This window comes from Lolium perenne, chromosome 7 (assembly GCF_019359855.2).
Source record: "Lolium perenne isolate Kyuss_39 chromosome 7, Kyuss_2.0, whole genome shotgun sequence".
NCBI classification, from domain to species: domain Eukaryota; kingdom Viridiplantae; phylum Streptophyta; class Magnoliopsida; order Poales; family Poaceae; genus Lolium; species Lolium perenne.
The window spans coordinates 199,696,084-199,712,528 of NC_067250.2; the positions used below are offsets into that span (position 1 = coordinate 199,696,084).

A 16,445-nucleotide genomic window follows, 5' to 3' on the forward strand; every position below is an offset into this window, starting at 1 on the left:
GTTTAGGGTTTTCGAGAGAGATCTAATCTACCTACGAACATGAACCACAACGTTGATACTAATGTTTTCAATAGAAGAGTAAATTGAATCTTCACTATAGTAGGAGAGACAGACACCCGCAAAGCCTCTTATGCAATACAAGTTGCATGTCAAACGAGGAACAAGTCTCATGAACGCGGTCATGTAAAGTTAGTCCGAGCCGCTTCATCCCACTATGCCACAAAGATGCAAAGTACTCAAACTAAAGATAACAAGAGCATCAACGCCCACAAACCATTGTGTTCTACTCGTGCAACCATCTATGCATAGATACGGCTCTGATACCACTGTAGGATAACGTTGCATAGAAAACAAAAATTTTCCTACCGCGAACACGCAATCCAAGCCAAGATGCAATCTAGAAGACGGTAGCAACGAGGGGGTATCGAGTCTCACCCTTGAAGAGATTCCAAAGCCTACAAGATGAGGCTCTTGTTGCTGCGGTAGACGATCACTTGCCGCTTGCAAAAGCGCGTAGAAGATCTTGATCACGATCGGTTCCGGCGCCACGAACGGGCAGCACCTCCGTACTCGGTCACACGTTCGGTTGTTGATGAAGACGACGTCCACCTCCCCGTTCCAGCGGGCAGCGGAAGTAGTAGCTCCTCTTGAATCCGACAGCACGACGGCGTGGTGTCGGTGGCGGTGTAGAAGTCCGGCGGAGCTTCGCTAAGCTATGCGGACAACATGGAGGAGAGGAGCTTGGCTAGGGTTTGGGAGGGGTGGCCGGCCACTCTATGGGGGGCGGCCAGCTTATGGTCTTGGGGGTGGCCGGCCCCCTCCCTTGGCCCCTCATTATATAGGTGGATCCCAAGTATTGGTGTCCAAGTCTTCGAATAAGACCCGAAACCAAAACCTTCCATAGGAGGGGGCAAACCTAGCCCAACTAGGACTCCCACCCAAAGGTGGGATTCCCACCTCCCATGTGGGGGGTGGCCGGCCCCCTATGGTGGAGTCCACTTGGGACTCCACCCCCACTAGGGCTGGCCGGCCATGGAGGTGGAGTCCCTTGTGGACTCCACCTTCCTTGGTGGTTTCTTCCGGACTTTTCTAGAACCTTCTAGAACCTTCCATAGAACCTTCCGCGACATTTTATTTCACATAAAATGACATCCTATATATGAATCTTATTCTCCGACCATTCCTAACTCCTCGTGATGTCCGGGATCTCATCCGGGACTCCGAACAAATATTCCAACTCCATTCCATATTCAAGAACTACCATTTCAACATCCAACTTTAAGTGTGTCACCCTACGGTTCGAGAACTATGCGGACATGGTTGAGTACTTACTCCGACCAATAACCAATAGCGGGATCTGGAGATCCATAATGGCTCCCACATATTCAACGATGACTTTAGTGATCGAATGAACCATTCACATACATTACCAATTCCCTTTGTCTCACGATATTTTACTTGTCCGAGGTTTGATCTTCGGTATCACTCTATACCTTGTTCAACCTCGTCTCCTGACAAGTACTCTTTACTCGTACCGTGGTATGTGGTCTCTTATGAACTCTTTCATATGCTTGCAAGACATTAGACGACATTCCACCGAGAGGGCCCAGAGTATATCTATCCGTCATCGGGATGGACAAATCCCACTGTTGATCCATATGCCTCAACTCATACTTTCCGGATACTTAATCCCACCTTTATAGCCACCCATTTACGCAGTGGTGTTTGGTGTAATCAAAGTACCTTTCCGGTATAAGTGATTTACATGATCTCATGGTCATAAGGACTAGGTAACTATGTATCGAAAGCTTATAGCAAATAACTTAATGACGAGATCTTATGCTACGCTTAATTGGGTGTGTCCATTATATCATTCACACAATGACATAACCTTGTTATTAATAACATCCAATGTTCATGATTATGAAACTAATCATCCATTAATCAACAAGCTAGTTTAAGAGGCATACTAGGGACTTCTTGTTTGTCTACATATCACACATGTACTAATGTTTCGGTTAATACAATTCTAGCATGATATATAAACATTTATCATAAACATAAAGATATAAATAATAACCACTTTATTATTGCCTCTAGGGCATATCTCCTTCACCTGCTTGCGACGTCTGCTCTTGAGGAAGGCGTCATCTTCAGCAGTTTCCTCCTCTTGGACATCGCTGTCCTCAAGGGCGTGCTGAGCATCCTCGGTTCCCTCAGAATCGTCATCGTCGTCCTCTAATACCACTCCGCTCTCGGGTGAGGGGGGATAACATTGGGCGACAGCGGGAACCTGCGGAAGGATAGAAAACACGTAAGGCACAAACAAAAAAAAGAAGTAATGACAGTAAACGAAGAACGATAAGGTTACCTCGGACGGAAGATGCTTGAAATCATAAGGAGGGCGCGCTGATGTCAAGACAATGGTGTCCTTGGCGCTGAGGCATGTCAGGCGACGAACTTCGTTCTGGAGCTCATCTGCCGACAGGTCGGCAGAGTTGACCCTCGACTTGTCGTTTTTGCCAGTGAAAAGCCACAGCTGGTGAGGGCGAGACATCAGCGGCTGCACTCGACGTTGTAGGAAAACTGAAACTACTTCAGTACCGCGCATCGTCATGCCTCCTGAATTCTTCAAAGTGACAATTTGCTTGAAAAGCTCGTCGGCTGTCGCCTTTTCTTCGGGAGAAAGGGCGTTGTTCCAAGACTTCTTCTTGTGAGCCACCAAGACATCGTCAAAAGGAGGGAGATTTGAACGCCGCCCAGAAACAGCGGGATCTCGCAGGTAGAACCACTTGTTGCGCCAGCCTTGGACGGATTCCTTCATCGGATAGTCGAAGTAGTCGACCTCCTTACTGACGACGAAGCCGACGCCACCGACGACAGGGGGGCCATTGCTGTCATTGTGAAGCTTCACATAAAAGATCTTCCTCCAAAGGCCCCAGTGAGGCTCAATGCCGAGGAAGGCCTCGCAGACGGTGATAAATATGGAAAGGTGAAGGATGGAATTTGGGGTCAGCTGCCAGAGCTGAATCCCATAGAAGAAAAGGAGGGAGCGAAGAAACTCGTGAGCCGGAAGAGAAAGACCACGAAACAGGAAAGTAGCAAACATGACGGTGAAACCCTTCGGGGGCTTTGGGCGAGTAACCGAACCTGGGAGACGAATGTCTTCCTCAGATGCGGAGATGAAGCCGAGGGCGCGAAGCTTGTTGATATCGCGATTGGAAATGGCGGAGGCGCTCCAATCACGGCTAACTTTGACCGTCTCCGAGGTGCTGCCACTCTTCTTCTTGCCCATGGTGAGCGGAGCTTCTGCTGAAGAGGCGGAGGAACAAGGAGGCTTGAGGAAGAAGATGAGAAGTAAGCGGGGTAAAAGATAAAAAAGAGAGGAGGCTCCCTATTTATCCCGTAAGAATTTGTGCCCAATCGTGGCCATAACTCCACAAAGCGTCGTGGGGGTGGGGCAGATCTGACTGTACACGTGGCGCTTGAAGAAGGAGTGGAACCGGCGGCCCATTATTCCCACGTCGTGCGAAAATCGAGGAGGCGCCTCGATCGCCACGCGTGCATTGGTCAAGCCCTAAAAACTGCCTGCGTAGAGCTAGGGTGGGCCCGTCAGGTCAAGTCTCGTCAATCAGGCCACAGAAGTTACACGTCAACAGTGACGTCATATATAAAAAAAAAACTTGAAGCATTCGAAGGAAAAAAGAAGAGTTATCGGATGAAGGATTTGAGTCTACTCCCGGCTGCAGACATCCGTACCTAGACTCGGGGGCTACTCCCATCGGGAGCGCTGACGCGCACCCGATAAAATGAAGACTCGACAGAATGAGCAGTCAAAGGAAGAAGGTTTGAGTCAGCACTCGGTTGCAAAGCGCTCGCACCCAGACACTCGGGGGCTATTACTCCCATCGGGAGCTCGTGATGCATACCTGATAGAAGTTTTTTGCACTCCAGGATCATGCCCGGGGACTTGATTCTGTGTAGGGTAACGGTGTTTTGCCATCGGCAGTTAACCAAACAACAGTTGGGCACGTTACTCATTATCCTTTGCATAAATAAAATATATCGGATGACTTATGAAGATCTCGGCAGAGGAAAGTATTCGAGTAGTACAACTTGAGTCTATGCACGGATAGCAAGCATCCGTACCTAGACTCGGGGGCTACTCCATCGGGAGCGCTGACGCGCACCCGATAAAAAGAAGATGAAGCATAATCAAGATGAACAAGAGCAATGAAGGAGAAGAATGTGAGGAGAAAACATGCATTAGTCTCTACCCGAATTATCTTCGGCTAGACACTCGGGGGCTACTGACGTGGGCATTACCCTTCGGGTAACCAGTATTGCCTTATCTGGTGTTGACAAATTGGAGGCCCATGAAGGTACCTGAAGGCGAGATGGGCCACTAGGTCGGCACATCAGAAGATTCCTTGACGGGCAAGACAAGGAAGCGAACAAACAAGGAAAGATTGGATCTAAACTACTGTAAACCTAGTCGTCCTCGGTTAGGACCCTTGAGACCTGGCCTCCTATATAAAGGCCAGGAGAGGGGCTGCCGAGGGGGACGAACAATCTTAGCAACCTTAGCCAGGAATAGCTTAGAGCTAGGTAACCCTAGCAACAGCAATCTCGACTAGATCTCAGCCGAACTATTCGGCACCCCATTGTAACCCATTGTCTTCATAATCAAAGAACAGACAGGCAGGACGTAAGGGTTTTACCTCATCGAGGGCCCCGAACCTGGGTAAATCGCTCTCCCCGCTTGTCTGTGAACCGATGTCTCGTGTCAGCCTACAGGATTCCATCAACCCTAAGCCCCTATCGGAGGGCATTGGCGAGGAGTACCCTCGACACCCGTTGAACCAAAAAAAAGTGTGGAAAGTGAATTGTACCCATGAGCCTTATGTGCAAATGTGGCTCAGATAGTTGGTCGTATTTGTTTTAGCGCTCATAAAACAAACCATAACCCCACTTTTCAGACTCATTTTCTATATAATATAGAAAATCCTTGTCTCAATCCCCATTCCCCACTACCCACTCCTTCCATTGCACTGTTCGCACTCCACACATCAAACTTTAGATCTCACCAACTTCCATCACCTGCAACTACACGTTCTTCCCACTTCTCCCTCTGATCACCGCTTTGTCTACGCGAAAGAAATGGTAAGCGTCAGAATTGGATGGTGTCCTCGGTGGGTCTTATAGCCCCACCTAGCGTACTCGCTGAAGCTGCGTTGGAGTCTACCATCGACGTTACCAAGTTACAGGTATGTTCTTCAACTCATCAGCACGTACCTTGGGGAGCTTCCTCGTTATATTTAAGCATTATTTTGCAGTGATCATAATATTTTATTCACTTGGTATATTTTATTTTGAATGGTATTGTGGGACTGATGATTCCATGTTTGTGCACCTTATACTCCAGTGCAAATTATCTATTTTGTGCACAAACCTTGGGAGCTTCCTCATATTATTTAGAGCATTGTTCTTCATCTTATCATAATATCTATCTTCTTTTGGTATCTTATTTTGTGTTTATTTGATTGCTTGTTTCATTTGTTCAAGCTTCTTGACTTATGTGTATTTTGATCCTTGTTATCTTTTTGCAATTTTTGATCCTCGATATATTTTGAATCCCTCCGAGTATTCTCCATTGGATATGTGTATTTGATTCCAATCACAATATGAGAAATGCACACCTTATGGAGGAACTCTACTATATCGGCCTTCTAAATTTTTCACCCATTTCGGCAATTGGTGTTAATGGGGGAGAAGTTTTGAGGGTTTAATGGAATTGGCTTTTATGCTTTAGTTGTGTTCTTAAGAGTTTGCCTTTCTTGCTTTGCATCTTGTTGCTTTGCATGGTTGAATATTTAGAGCAAACTCCAATAGACTTTGATTGCCAATATATGCAATGAAACTCCACTAGGCTTTCATTTAGACAAATTAAGCAAACACATATTTTAGCTAGCTTGATAAGCTCACTATAGAAAGTCACACAAGATAAAAAAAATCTACACGCAGAAGACACTTCAAAATAAAGTTAGGTATTAGCAACAAAAAAAAACACTTCCAATCAATCAGATACATTCCATTGGCTTGATGCATGTGTGAAAGTGCATGGATCCCCCATATGTGGTGTTGGTAATTAATGTCAATTCCTATGGAGTAATGTTTGTATTGAGTGTTACTTATAGGATTTATCCATAGGTAATGCTTGTACCATATGTTGGCTTCAATGTTGCAATAAGATGATTTAGAAAAAAGATCAAGGGATGAGCAAGGTGTTACTAAAGGTGTAATCCGAATGATGGTCATGAGAGAGTTGAGCCTATGGGAAGTGTGCCTTGAAGAGTAAGATGGTGTGGTAGATCATGTATATATACCTTCAAGACATCAAAACAATGAAGACTGAAGAAATGAAGTGCAAGTTCAAGATGAGCATCTAGAAGAGATCATATGCATGAAGATTTCCATTCTTATGGTGATCATGGATATGAGAAGACATGTCCAAAGAAGATGCTCTCCCATAGGAGTATGGGGGAGAAATTTGCAAGTCTTCAACAAGCAAGTGTAATAAAAAAATGTGTTCCATCTTGAAGTGGACAAGATCATCAACATCAACCTAAAGTGAAATATGCGCAAGCCAAAGGTATGGTCTTGATAGGGTTTGCTTCTTACCGGTCTCGTGGTGTTAGTTGCGAGACCGGGTTTTCGGATAGATATCCGTACTATCAAGTGAGGCTCTCGAGTGAGTAATTTCATCGTATCGTTCGGAGAGGGCTCAAATCTTTGCATCATATTTCTTGGTTGTTATTTGGTTCTTATCCATATGATATTTTTGAGCTTGTGGTTATTCTCATGACAAGCTCTAGTTCATCTAAAATGGATCTTGCACAGAAAACTTGTTGCGTTTTCAGGGTTGGAAGTTTTACCGGTTTGTATTTTATAGATAGGTCAAACCTTTCATCATTTTTTTTATCCTTACTTACTGTACTATGATGATTCTCTGCATGATCTTATAGATCATGTTACTAGCTTCGAAACGAGCCCAAGATCATCAAAATCGGAGTCTGGATGCTAGAGTTATGTGTGTTCTTTTTTTTCTGCCAGTTTTTAGGGGGCGGATAGTCAGGCCCTAGTGGGAGGCGGATAATCCGGCCTGTGAAATATCTGGCCCTTATGAATAATCTGGTCAATAATCCGGCCAAATATCCGGCCCTTATATTAGGGCTCGCGCTTTTTGACGAAAATTGGTCTGGAGGCTCCAGAATTTCACTAGGGGCGGATAATCCGGCATGGGAGGTCCCCAACAGTTACATTTCGCTGGGAGGGGGTATTTAAGGTCCCCTTCTTCCTCCTTGGGCTGGTGGCTTCTTCCCCTTTGCTCTCCACAAATTTTTACCTTGGGAGCTTTCCCTAGCTCACCATTCCTCATATGCTTGTTGAATCTTTTTGAGGAAAAAGTGAGAGGAGGTCTAGATCTACATTTACATCAGTAAATATCCTCTCTAAGTGAAGGGATCATACTAGATCTAGATCGTGGAGTTCTCTATGGATTTCCTTTTTTCTCTCTCTTATTTTTCCAATAGCTCATGTAGCTTTGGTGGTATTTAAGAGTGAGGGACTTGTCATTGCATTTGGTGCATCGGTTTGAATATTGCTGACCGTTGGATCTCTTTCAATACATTAGATTATAATCTTATGTTTAGCATCTCTAGAAGATTCTATTGTTAGCCTTTAGCACCATGAACACTATGCACAGATCTCAAAACACTCTTCTCCATCATCCTACAATCTTTTATGTTTAAAATATTTCCACTTTCTTTTTTAATAGAACTATCATTGTTTTTTTAATCTAATCTTGTGTTGAGACTACATATTTATAAATAGTAATTCATGTTTCACATACGAAGGTCAAAGCGGGTTACTTGATTATGTGACATCTTTCGACAAATATGTCGTACTTTTATTATCTAAGCTCTCACGCACGTGTATCTTACTAGTTGTACTAAGTAAAATAATTGCGGAAAATATTGCTGAAGAGAACGATTGCACTCATCCACAAATAAAATATTGCCAATATTCCAAGCATAAATGGAAACAAACACGAAGACAAGCCCACTCACCTCGTTGAACACTAGTATGTTATGCTCATTGGATGGAGACTTCTCCTTGACAAGCAATGAATGAGGTGATTGCTTGCCATCATCAATTCCATCGCTGAAGGTGGGCTCTGTAGGCTTTGTCTGTTCACTGCTATGGATTCCACTCTGCTTCATCAGCTGCCCGGCATGGCATGCTTTTTATTCATTCAGGACCTGGTTCTACTCAAAGATGGAGATAGGGGGGCTCGTGCCCCCCCATCCCACCCCCAGCTACATCTACAGGATGAATCCTACGAAATTGGTTGTACGGGTAGACGTGGCAATCAGCCGGAAGGATCACGATCCACAAATCATGGAGGGACAGGGAAGTTACACTAATCAATTATCCCCGCGTCTACCCGTAAGGATCATCCGTAAGATTATTTCCGTAGGTCCAGCATCTGCCTCAGAAGGTGTCCATGGCTTCGAAAATGTGCATTGAAGACAACATTGTGACAAGTGATATAACATATGACATAGTGCCGAGGTGATACGAACAGTGCCAATTGCAGAACGTGCATCGATGAGGCTCTCCAGGATGCACATTCATCATCTATGAGCCGCACTATTCAACTTTCTGGCACGTCCATCAGTTGGTCATCTCTGGTGAATATATAAGTGCATGGCGAGATGTTTGAATTAGGTTTTGGTGCACTCAATACTTAAAAATATTTATTACTAAAGGAAAAAAAATACAAGGTTCAAAAGGAAATAATTCGAGCATTTTGGCCTCCAGATAATGATGTTTTGTGTTCTGCACCCGCACCGCCCAAAATAGAATGTTGACAAGTTTCAACCAGTGGTGCGGCAAGCATGTAAACCAATAGGTCTGAAAGGTTTGTCACTGTATTTGAGGAGATGGACATATATGGAAACAACTAACACTTATGGCCTGACACTATCTACACGGGGGTGTACACGTTTTTATCAGCGGGGCGATGCAGCAGATTCCGACATTCACTTCCAGCACACCAAGAGGTAAGCTAAGCTAGCAACGCGAGATAACCTTGAAAAAAATACTTTTAGCAAGTTCAAGCTTAAATTTTCAGTAACACATATACTGCTGGATATAGGATAGTATGGGTGTAGTTGTAAGAGTGTATGTTGGTGTAATAGTGATCATTTTGTCACTACTCGCCTTCGTTAGACGACCATCCAAATACGAACAAAATATCAAGTAAGTTTTCCAGTATAGCTCCAAATGAACTATGTTTCTCAATATTTATAGTTACGTTGAACTATATGGTATTACATCGTGGACTTTGGTTGAACTTATGTAAAAAATAATTCTAGACTATTTATTTCGATAAAAGGAATTATCAATATTGTAAAGATATCAATGATATTCAGCCTCTGCACCAACAAAATTCTCGAAGACATCAAGGATGCACATAGCTATAAAAAAAAAGATTCTGCCACGGTGATCAATCACTCGCGTCAGGAGCATTCTAACCACCAAGTATAGCACCTGGATTACAAAAGAGGTTCTCCCAAAGAGACACCTCTAAGAAGGGGAACAATGCATAAGACTTGTTGTCGTCCAATCAAAGATTTTAGGTTTTCACCTTGAAGAAAGTCTGAGTTCATAAAAACAATGCCTTCAACAAGGTCATTGCAAGGTACACTCATTGAGGGCAATACCTTGGGTTTTCACCATTAAAATCGATATTTGGTACTCGAGGAGCACCACCGAAAATTTCGAACTATGAAAGCAGGTAAAAAAAAACCACGTTCATTTATCTAGCTGGGAGTCATGACCATCAAAACCAGGGGTTGAGGCAAAGATGGAAACATAAGGGGAGTTGATGAAATTAATCTGCACTTAAGTGGGTCCCACTAAGGTAATCTTCATATAAGAGGACATTTAGTATCATCGAATGCATGCAATTTCCTTTCTTCATCATGTGAATTATGTGTTTCAGTCCAATGTCGTACAATGATGAGGTGATGAAAGGCCGTAATGTACGTGGAGTAAGCTTAAAACCCAGTAGCACGCGGAGTAAATTACCATATAGCTCTGTAAACATGAATACGACATAATCCAGATGCTGCTATACTCAGTTGTCTGGATGTAGTTCTAAAATCATCATAACTGGGATTCTGAATAAGTTTTACCTAAAAATAGGGCTCGGAACATTTTGTGGGTGGATCTTTCTTACAATAATTTATTACTATTACCTTATTATGCCAACTATGTGTTTTTCAGAAAATGGCAAGTTAAGACGAGAGAAAAGTTACAAGCCATTCATCATGTGGTAAGGCGGATTCTTTGGTGGAAAGATCCAAATTGGGTGATAAAGTTCAAAATATATTGAATGACCCTATTGGCGTTGATCCTCTTTGGTGCAAAATTTTCATAACTCTCTTTTGTAGCTCATTTTGAAAATGTATTTTCTTAAAAAAAATACTAGTAAATGTTCCTTTAAAGATGTACATGCAACTATAGTAGCTAGATGATTATGCTCTTTGAGAATATGGTCTTAGCTTGTCATTCCTACCTGCCAAAAGGAAACTAGAAAACTGTATCGAATTTGCGGTTTGAAGTAAACACGAGAGTTTTGGAGGATAGGAAACGAGATGGATTCAATATTTCAATGCTTCTCTTGCCAGGTTAATTGTTTTGCGGCAGTAGTAAAGGTCTCACTTGACTGGATGGTTTTTATTTACAGAAACAAGAATGCGTATTTTTCATTTAGACAAATTAAGCGAACACATAGTTTACCTAGCTTGATAAGCTCACTGTAGAAAATCACACCATATACATAAAATCTACACGCAGAAGACACTTCAAAATAAAGTCAGGTATTAACACACAAAAAAAACACTTCCAATCAATCAGATTCATTCCTTTGGCTTGATGCATGTGTCCAGAAGTTTATGCACACAAATCGTGTGACCGAGAGAGAGCAACTATGAGGTCCCCCTTTAAATAGCAAGACCGGACATCTCGAATTGTCGCTTTCAGTTTTAAAATGAAAAAAAACTCTGCTGCATGGATGTCTTCAAAATCCACAACTACACTAAGATATAGGAGGAGAACAAAAAATCTCATCCGTAGGAGATGTGTATTCAGCTTCCAAGAGGCCTTAATGGTCAATGGCATCGAAACTCAACCTGAAGTTCTTCGCGGTGGCGCTCCTCCTCGGTGTTGTGGTAAGAGAATGATCCGCAGTACTAGGTATATGTTCATAGAGAAGGGTGGCAGGACTGGGGCATGCAACCATGCCACAGGCGAGACAACACAAATAGGCTTTTGTAGAATTGTAGGTGATCCCACCGTGGATGCTTCTTTGTAGGACGGCATTTCATTGATGTAAATTGGATGCGAGGGTACCAATATGGCAAACAAAAGAAGGCAAAATCATCTCACGTCATGAAACTCATAGAAACACGTCCACTCATTTGTATCTAGTATTTCCTAGAGTACAATGCAGAAAAAAAATCACAGCAGAAATAATGTACATCGTTGGCGACTTACAAATGAGTCCGAGCAAAACTAAATCATTCCATTTGGTTGTTACACAAATGACTCCCATGAAGTATTCTTATTTTGTTCGAGTGTTTGTCTTTCAGTGAATGCATGAAAGATAACAGTTATCCTTTAAGACCAATGAGCAAATTATTTATATATGCATCAATTTTGAAGTACATATTCTTTGGTCATGCACTAGCCAGAGGATGCCGCGAAAAGGGTTTGAATTTGAGGATCATCGTGAAATCCAAAAAAAAAAAGTTAAAAGTGTCAAAAGGAGCTCTTTCTTTATATACATACATGCTGCCCCTTTTGTGCGTATATATGTTCATGTAATAAGAACATATTTGCATGTGTCAATTATTTCGTTTTATAAATATTCGAAAACTCGTCTTAGTTTTCACCCTGGAGTATGTGCCCCTGCCCGAAAATTATACCCCCCCAGCAAGACCTCAAATATACATCATGCAAAACCAGTTTTGATAGAAATGCTACCAGTCTATCACACTAAAGCAGCTAAAGGATTTGAGGTGTGAGTCAACAGTCATCTATTATGTGACTCAACGACCAAACATATGTTCTTCTGCCCTTTAAATACCTAAGAATATCACAAATTTCTTCTTTCAGAATGAAAAGGTTAGTTATATGTACTATTTGTTATGAATCCACCAACAATACTGAGATATAGGAGTAGAAAACAAAGGTTTTCTGAACTTTCTCAAGTTCGTCGTAAATGCAGTTTCTTTGATGCATATATTGGTTATCCTAGGCAGCTGGCGTTTTTGTTTCGCATACGAAAACAAGATACTCGTAGCACAATCAGCAAATCGAAAAGCAGTTGCCCATTCTCGGACCAGCTGATTGAGTGTTCAGGGTGTGGACCTATTGCTCTGCAGATTTCACATCATGCACCAAACAAGACCGACAACTGACTGTACCGGCCCAAGTCAAGAGCTTCAGCCATGCAAGGACTGCATTGCTTACCATCATCTATCTTGTTCTACTTCAGTTTTACTCGTATTCACTATTTGGGTATGATTAACGAGTATGAGTGTCAGAGTGTGAAACAAATGTTCTTTGGAACATGAAATGAACATACATTTAAAATAAATGTTGTCTAGGTTTGGCACCAGCCATATCACTTTCTTTTGTGGGGGAAAAAGAGAACTTTATGGTAAGGCTAAGTACAATGAAAATCCATGACACAGACCCCAGCCAAACCATGGTCCTGTTCTGTCTTCTCCCAAAGGCCAATCTCGTCAGTTCATGAAAGAACTCTCTATCTCGACTGAGTGAGTTCCTGACTTCATTAGATGATGCTTATTTCTCCTAGGCGTATATGGCTTCAGCACAGTCCAATTCTAGCCTAATCAGCTTGCATGTCCGTTGTAAAACTAGCCGTCTCTCAAGGTATCATCATACAAAAACAGTTCCACTGGTTGTTGCAAGTACTATCACAAAGAAATACTTGACATAACAATATCATGTGGCAGAGACCTTGGTACTAACTGTGTGAGAGAGCACACTGAAGTTGCTGTCAAATAGCAATGGAATGCTACACACCGCTTCTTTTATATGACAGTAACTTATTTATCAATGAGAGAATGGTATTTGTCCTGAATCCATAGTAATGTTGAGGCATGGGAGGAGACCAAAACCAAGAATTTCTGAAACTTCATCATTACCTCATATCACCAACTTGCGAAAGAAAATGTTTTTTCTCTGAGGAAATCCCAATTGGTAGCAGTAGATCAAAGAAGACACCAACAAGATGGTCATAACTTAAATGGACCTGGTTGAGTCTACCGCACTGGGTATGGTGGTCAGCCAGGAGTGCCATCAACTTACGAGAAGTTTCTCTTCCATAGCCTGCATTTTTGTCCATGAGAAGCAAAACTATTTTGCCCATGTTCTAGCTAGATCAGGACATGTTTGCCATCTTGGTTCTTACGTTGGTGGATGGCGTAACCCTAATTGAGTAATAAAGTTTATGTAAATGAAGTGTGACTGTGCAAAGTCATAAACAACAAACCTAATGAACAGAATATTTCTATTTACTGGTGGATGAAAGGGAAATCATTTGCCAAAACCAAAAGAGAGGAAGAGGCGACCTAACCAATATGAGCCACTACCGATGTCGGATTCTTCGGATAGCATTAGACATTAGTGGAACGCTACGTTGGTAGGGGAAATATTTATTTTCTCTATTTGAAGCAATTAATAATAAAATATCCTGAAAAGATTGCAGTCATTCGAAGGTGCTCTGTGATGCTGGTATACTATTTCTTTAGAGAAGTGTGTTAGAAAGTGTATTGGCAGTTAAATTAGAGAACATGTAATTGCTTGTAAGTTGTAACGATATTAAATTGTTTGCTCAAAGCATTGTTACTGTGCATGCTAAAAGAACTATATAGGGAATCTTGCAGCTATGGCAATGCACCAGGTAAATGTGCTCGACGTTCTAATCTAAAGGAAATAAGATAAGTTCAATATTTAAATGGTTCTCTTGTCAGATTTCTTGTGTTGCAGCAGTAAAGGCCTCACTTGAACAGATGGATTTTATTTTCAGAAACAAGAATAAATATTTTTCGTTTAGACAAATTACACAAACACGTATTTCACCAAGCTTGAAAAACTCTAAAGCTTACTACAGAAAATCACACCAAATACGCAAAATCTACGCATAGAAGACACTTCAAAATAAAGTCAGGTATTAGCAAACAAAAAAATAAAGAACAAGCACTTCCAACCAATCAGATCCACTCCTTTGGATTGATGCACGTATCAAGAAGTTTCCATTCTTCAGTCCCTTCTTCCGGTTTCTGCAAACAAATGGCATGCGGGCAAACTTGACAAAAATTCTAATGCTGTAACAAAATTACCTGTCACAATAAAAAAAATGCATCCTAACACGCTATGAGTCTATCACTTACTGTTTCAAATGAATATTTCCAAACTATTCAAAATTGGAAGCCTTCAATTTATGAATGACTAGAAGATTTAAATATTTAGCGTCTTAAAACTGTAAGAACTCAAAACCATACTGTTTATCAAACTTTGATAACAGTAACTGAGCATATCAACTTACATGATCATACTCCCACCGTGCGGTCAGAGGAAGGGAAACAAGGATACTCTCGATCCTTCCTCCAGTCTTCAGGCCAAATGTGGTGCCACGATCATAGACCTTCGCAATAAGCAAAAAATTTAAAGCCAGAATAAAGCTAACACTGACAAGCATGAGGATTGTGGTTACATGGAAGCACTTACAAGGTTGAATTCCACATACCGACCTCTCCGTAGCTGCTGCCATGCCCTGTGTTTTTCTGTAAATGGAGTATCTCTCCGACGTTCTATGATGGGGATGTATGCAGGAATTACAGACTCTGCGCACTCTGCAGCCAGGGAAGAAAGGTGCCTTAGGCATAGAAATGCTGAATATATATTAAGCAATGAGACATGGTATAAAACGAGTCAAATCCAGAGTTGCATCCAGTGATACCTGTAACGAAATCAAGAACCGTTTCTTGATCACGGTCACTAAGATCATCAAAGAATATTCCGCCCACCCCACGGCGTTCACCACGATGCTGTAGTTACAAACAAGTAATCATCTCCCTGATTTCTCTGGAAAAACATGAGACAGTGCAGGACAATCTACGCATTGCAGGACTCTAAAATACGGAGTAGCATTTTTCAGCTGTCCGGTCATGTTAGCCACTTTTGCATTGTACAGACCAATCACCCAGAAAAATGAACCAAATGAACATTTAAACAAACTGACCTTGATATGAAAGTAGTCATCACACCATTTCTTGAATTTTGGGTAAAAAGTTGGATCAAACTTATCGCATGCTTCTTTCTGAACCTGAAAGCGCACAACACAACCTAAGCAAGTTACCGAACAAACAGGACAGACAAGAACAAAGAAATGCCAAATAGCATTGGATTATAGGTTTGCTAAAATAATGGCACAAGAAGAACAGGAACATGTTGACATACACCATGAAAATGCTTGATATCCTCTTCGATGATGTAGGATGGCGTCAAGTCCGTACCGCCTCCAAACCACCATTGTCTGGGTGCCCCAGGAGTATCTGAAGGAATAATCTCCGAATTTTACTTGAGTTCAACTTAGACACAAGTTCCACTTGTTTCACTTTTCAGCATAGGTGGTACCTTGTGATGCCTCTGTCTCGAAATATCGGTAATTGAAATGCATTGTTGGAGCAAAGGGGTTGTTTGGATGGATAACCTGGAAACCAGAAGCCAAAACAAGAATTTGACAGAAAATTAGTGATGTTAGTAGTAATTTATAATGCAGAAATGGTGGGGCGAGGCCAAAAGACTGTTGGAACATGCAACCGGTCATGCCGTTGCAAATTTTGGGCGCGGCGCCGGTGGGATGCTCTCAGAGGCTCGGACTCTCACCGAGCTAACTCCGGCGGCGAAGAAGGGCACGGGGCCGGCCTTCTCCGCGCCCGCCGCCGCGTCGGGCCTCGCCGCGCGGTACGCTTCGGGGGGCATGACGCCGTAGACGACGGAAACGTTCACGGCGGCCTTCTCGAACACGCGTCCACCCTGCAGCACGCGGCTGATGCCGCCGCCGCCGCCCGGGCGAGTCCACGCGTCTTCCCGGAACACCCCATCGCCGACGCCGCCGCCGCTGCCCTCCTCAACCGCCTCGAGCGCCGCGCACACCTCCGCTTGCACCCGCCGGATCAAGCGCTCGAACCGCGCGCGCGCTGACGACGACGAAGCCTCCTCCCCGCGGAGGAAGGTCGGCGGCGGCGCGGTCTGCGGCGTCTCCTTCTCCATGACACACT

General features: G+C 42.8%; 1 protein-coding gene across 1 annotated transcript; it reads right to left on the reverse strand.

Annotated features, from left to right (window-relative positions):
* Positions 1–14,159: 14,159 nt before the first annotated feature.
* LOC127314528 (oxygen-dependent coproporphyrinogen-III oxidase, chloroplastic) lies at positions 14,160–16,437 on the reverse strand. The gene is made up of 8 exons (XM_051345013.1): positions 16,051–16,437; positions 15,799–15,874; positions 15,622–15,716; positions 15,404–15,487; positions 15,122–15,209; positions 14,890–15,014; positions 14,708–14,806; positions 14,160–14,441 (listed from the first exon to the last, which is right to left on the reverse strand). Exons 1-8 carry the CDS (start codon positions 16,435–16,437, stop codon positions 14,373–14,375), a joined length of 1,023 nt encoding a protein of 340 aa, XP_051200973.1. The 3' UTR covers positions 14,160–14,372.
* Positions 16,438–16,445: the final 8 nt, after the last annotated feature.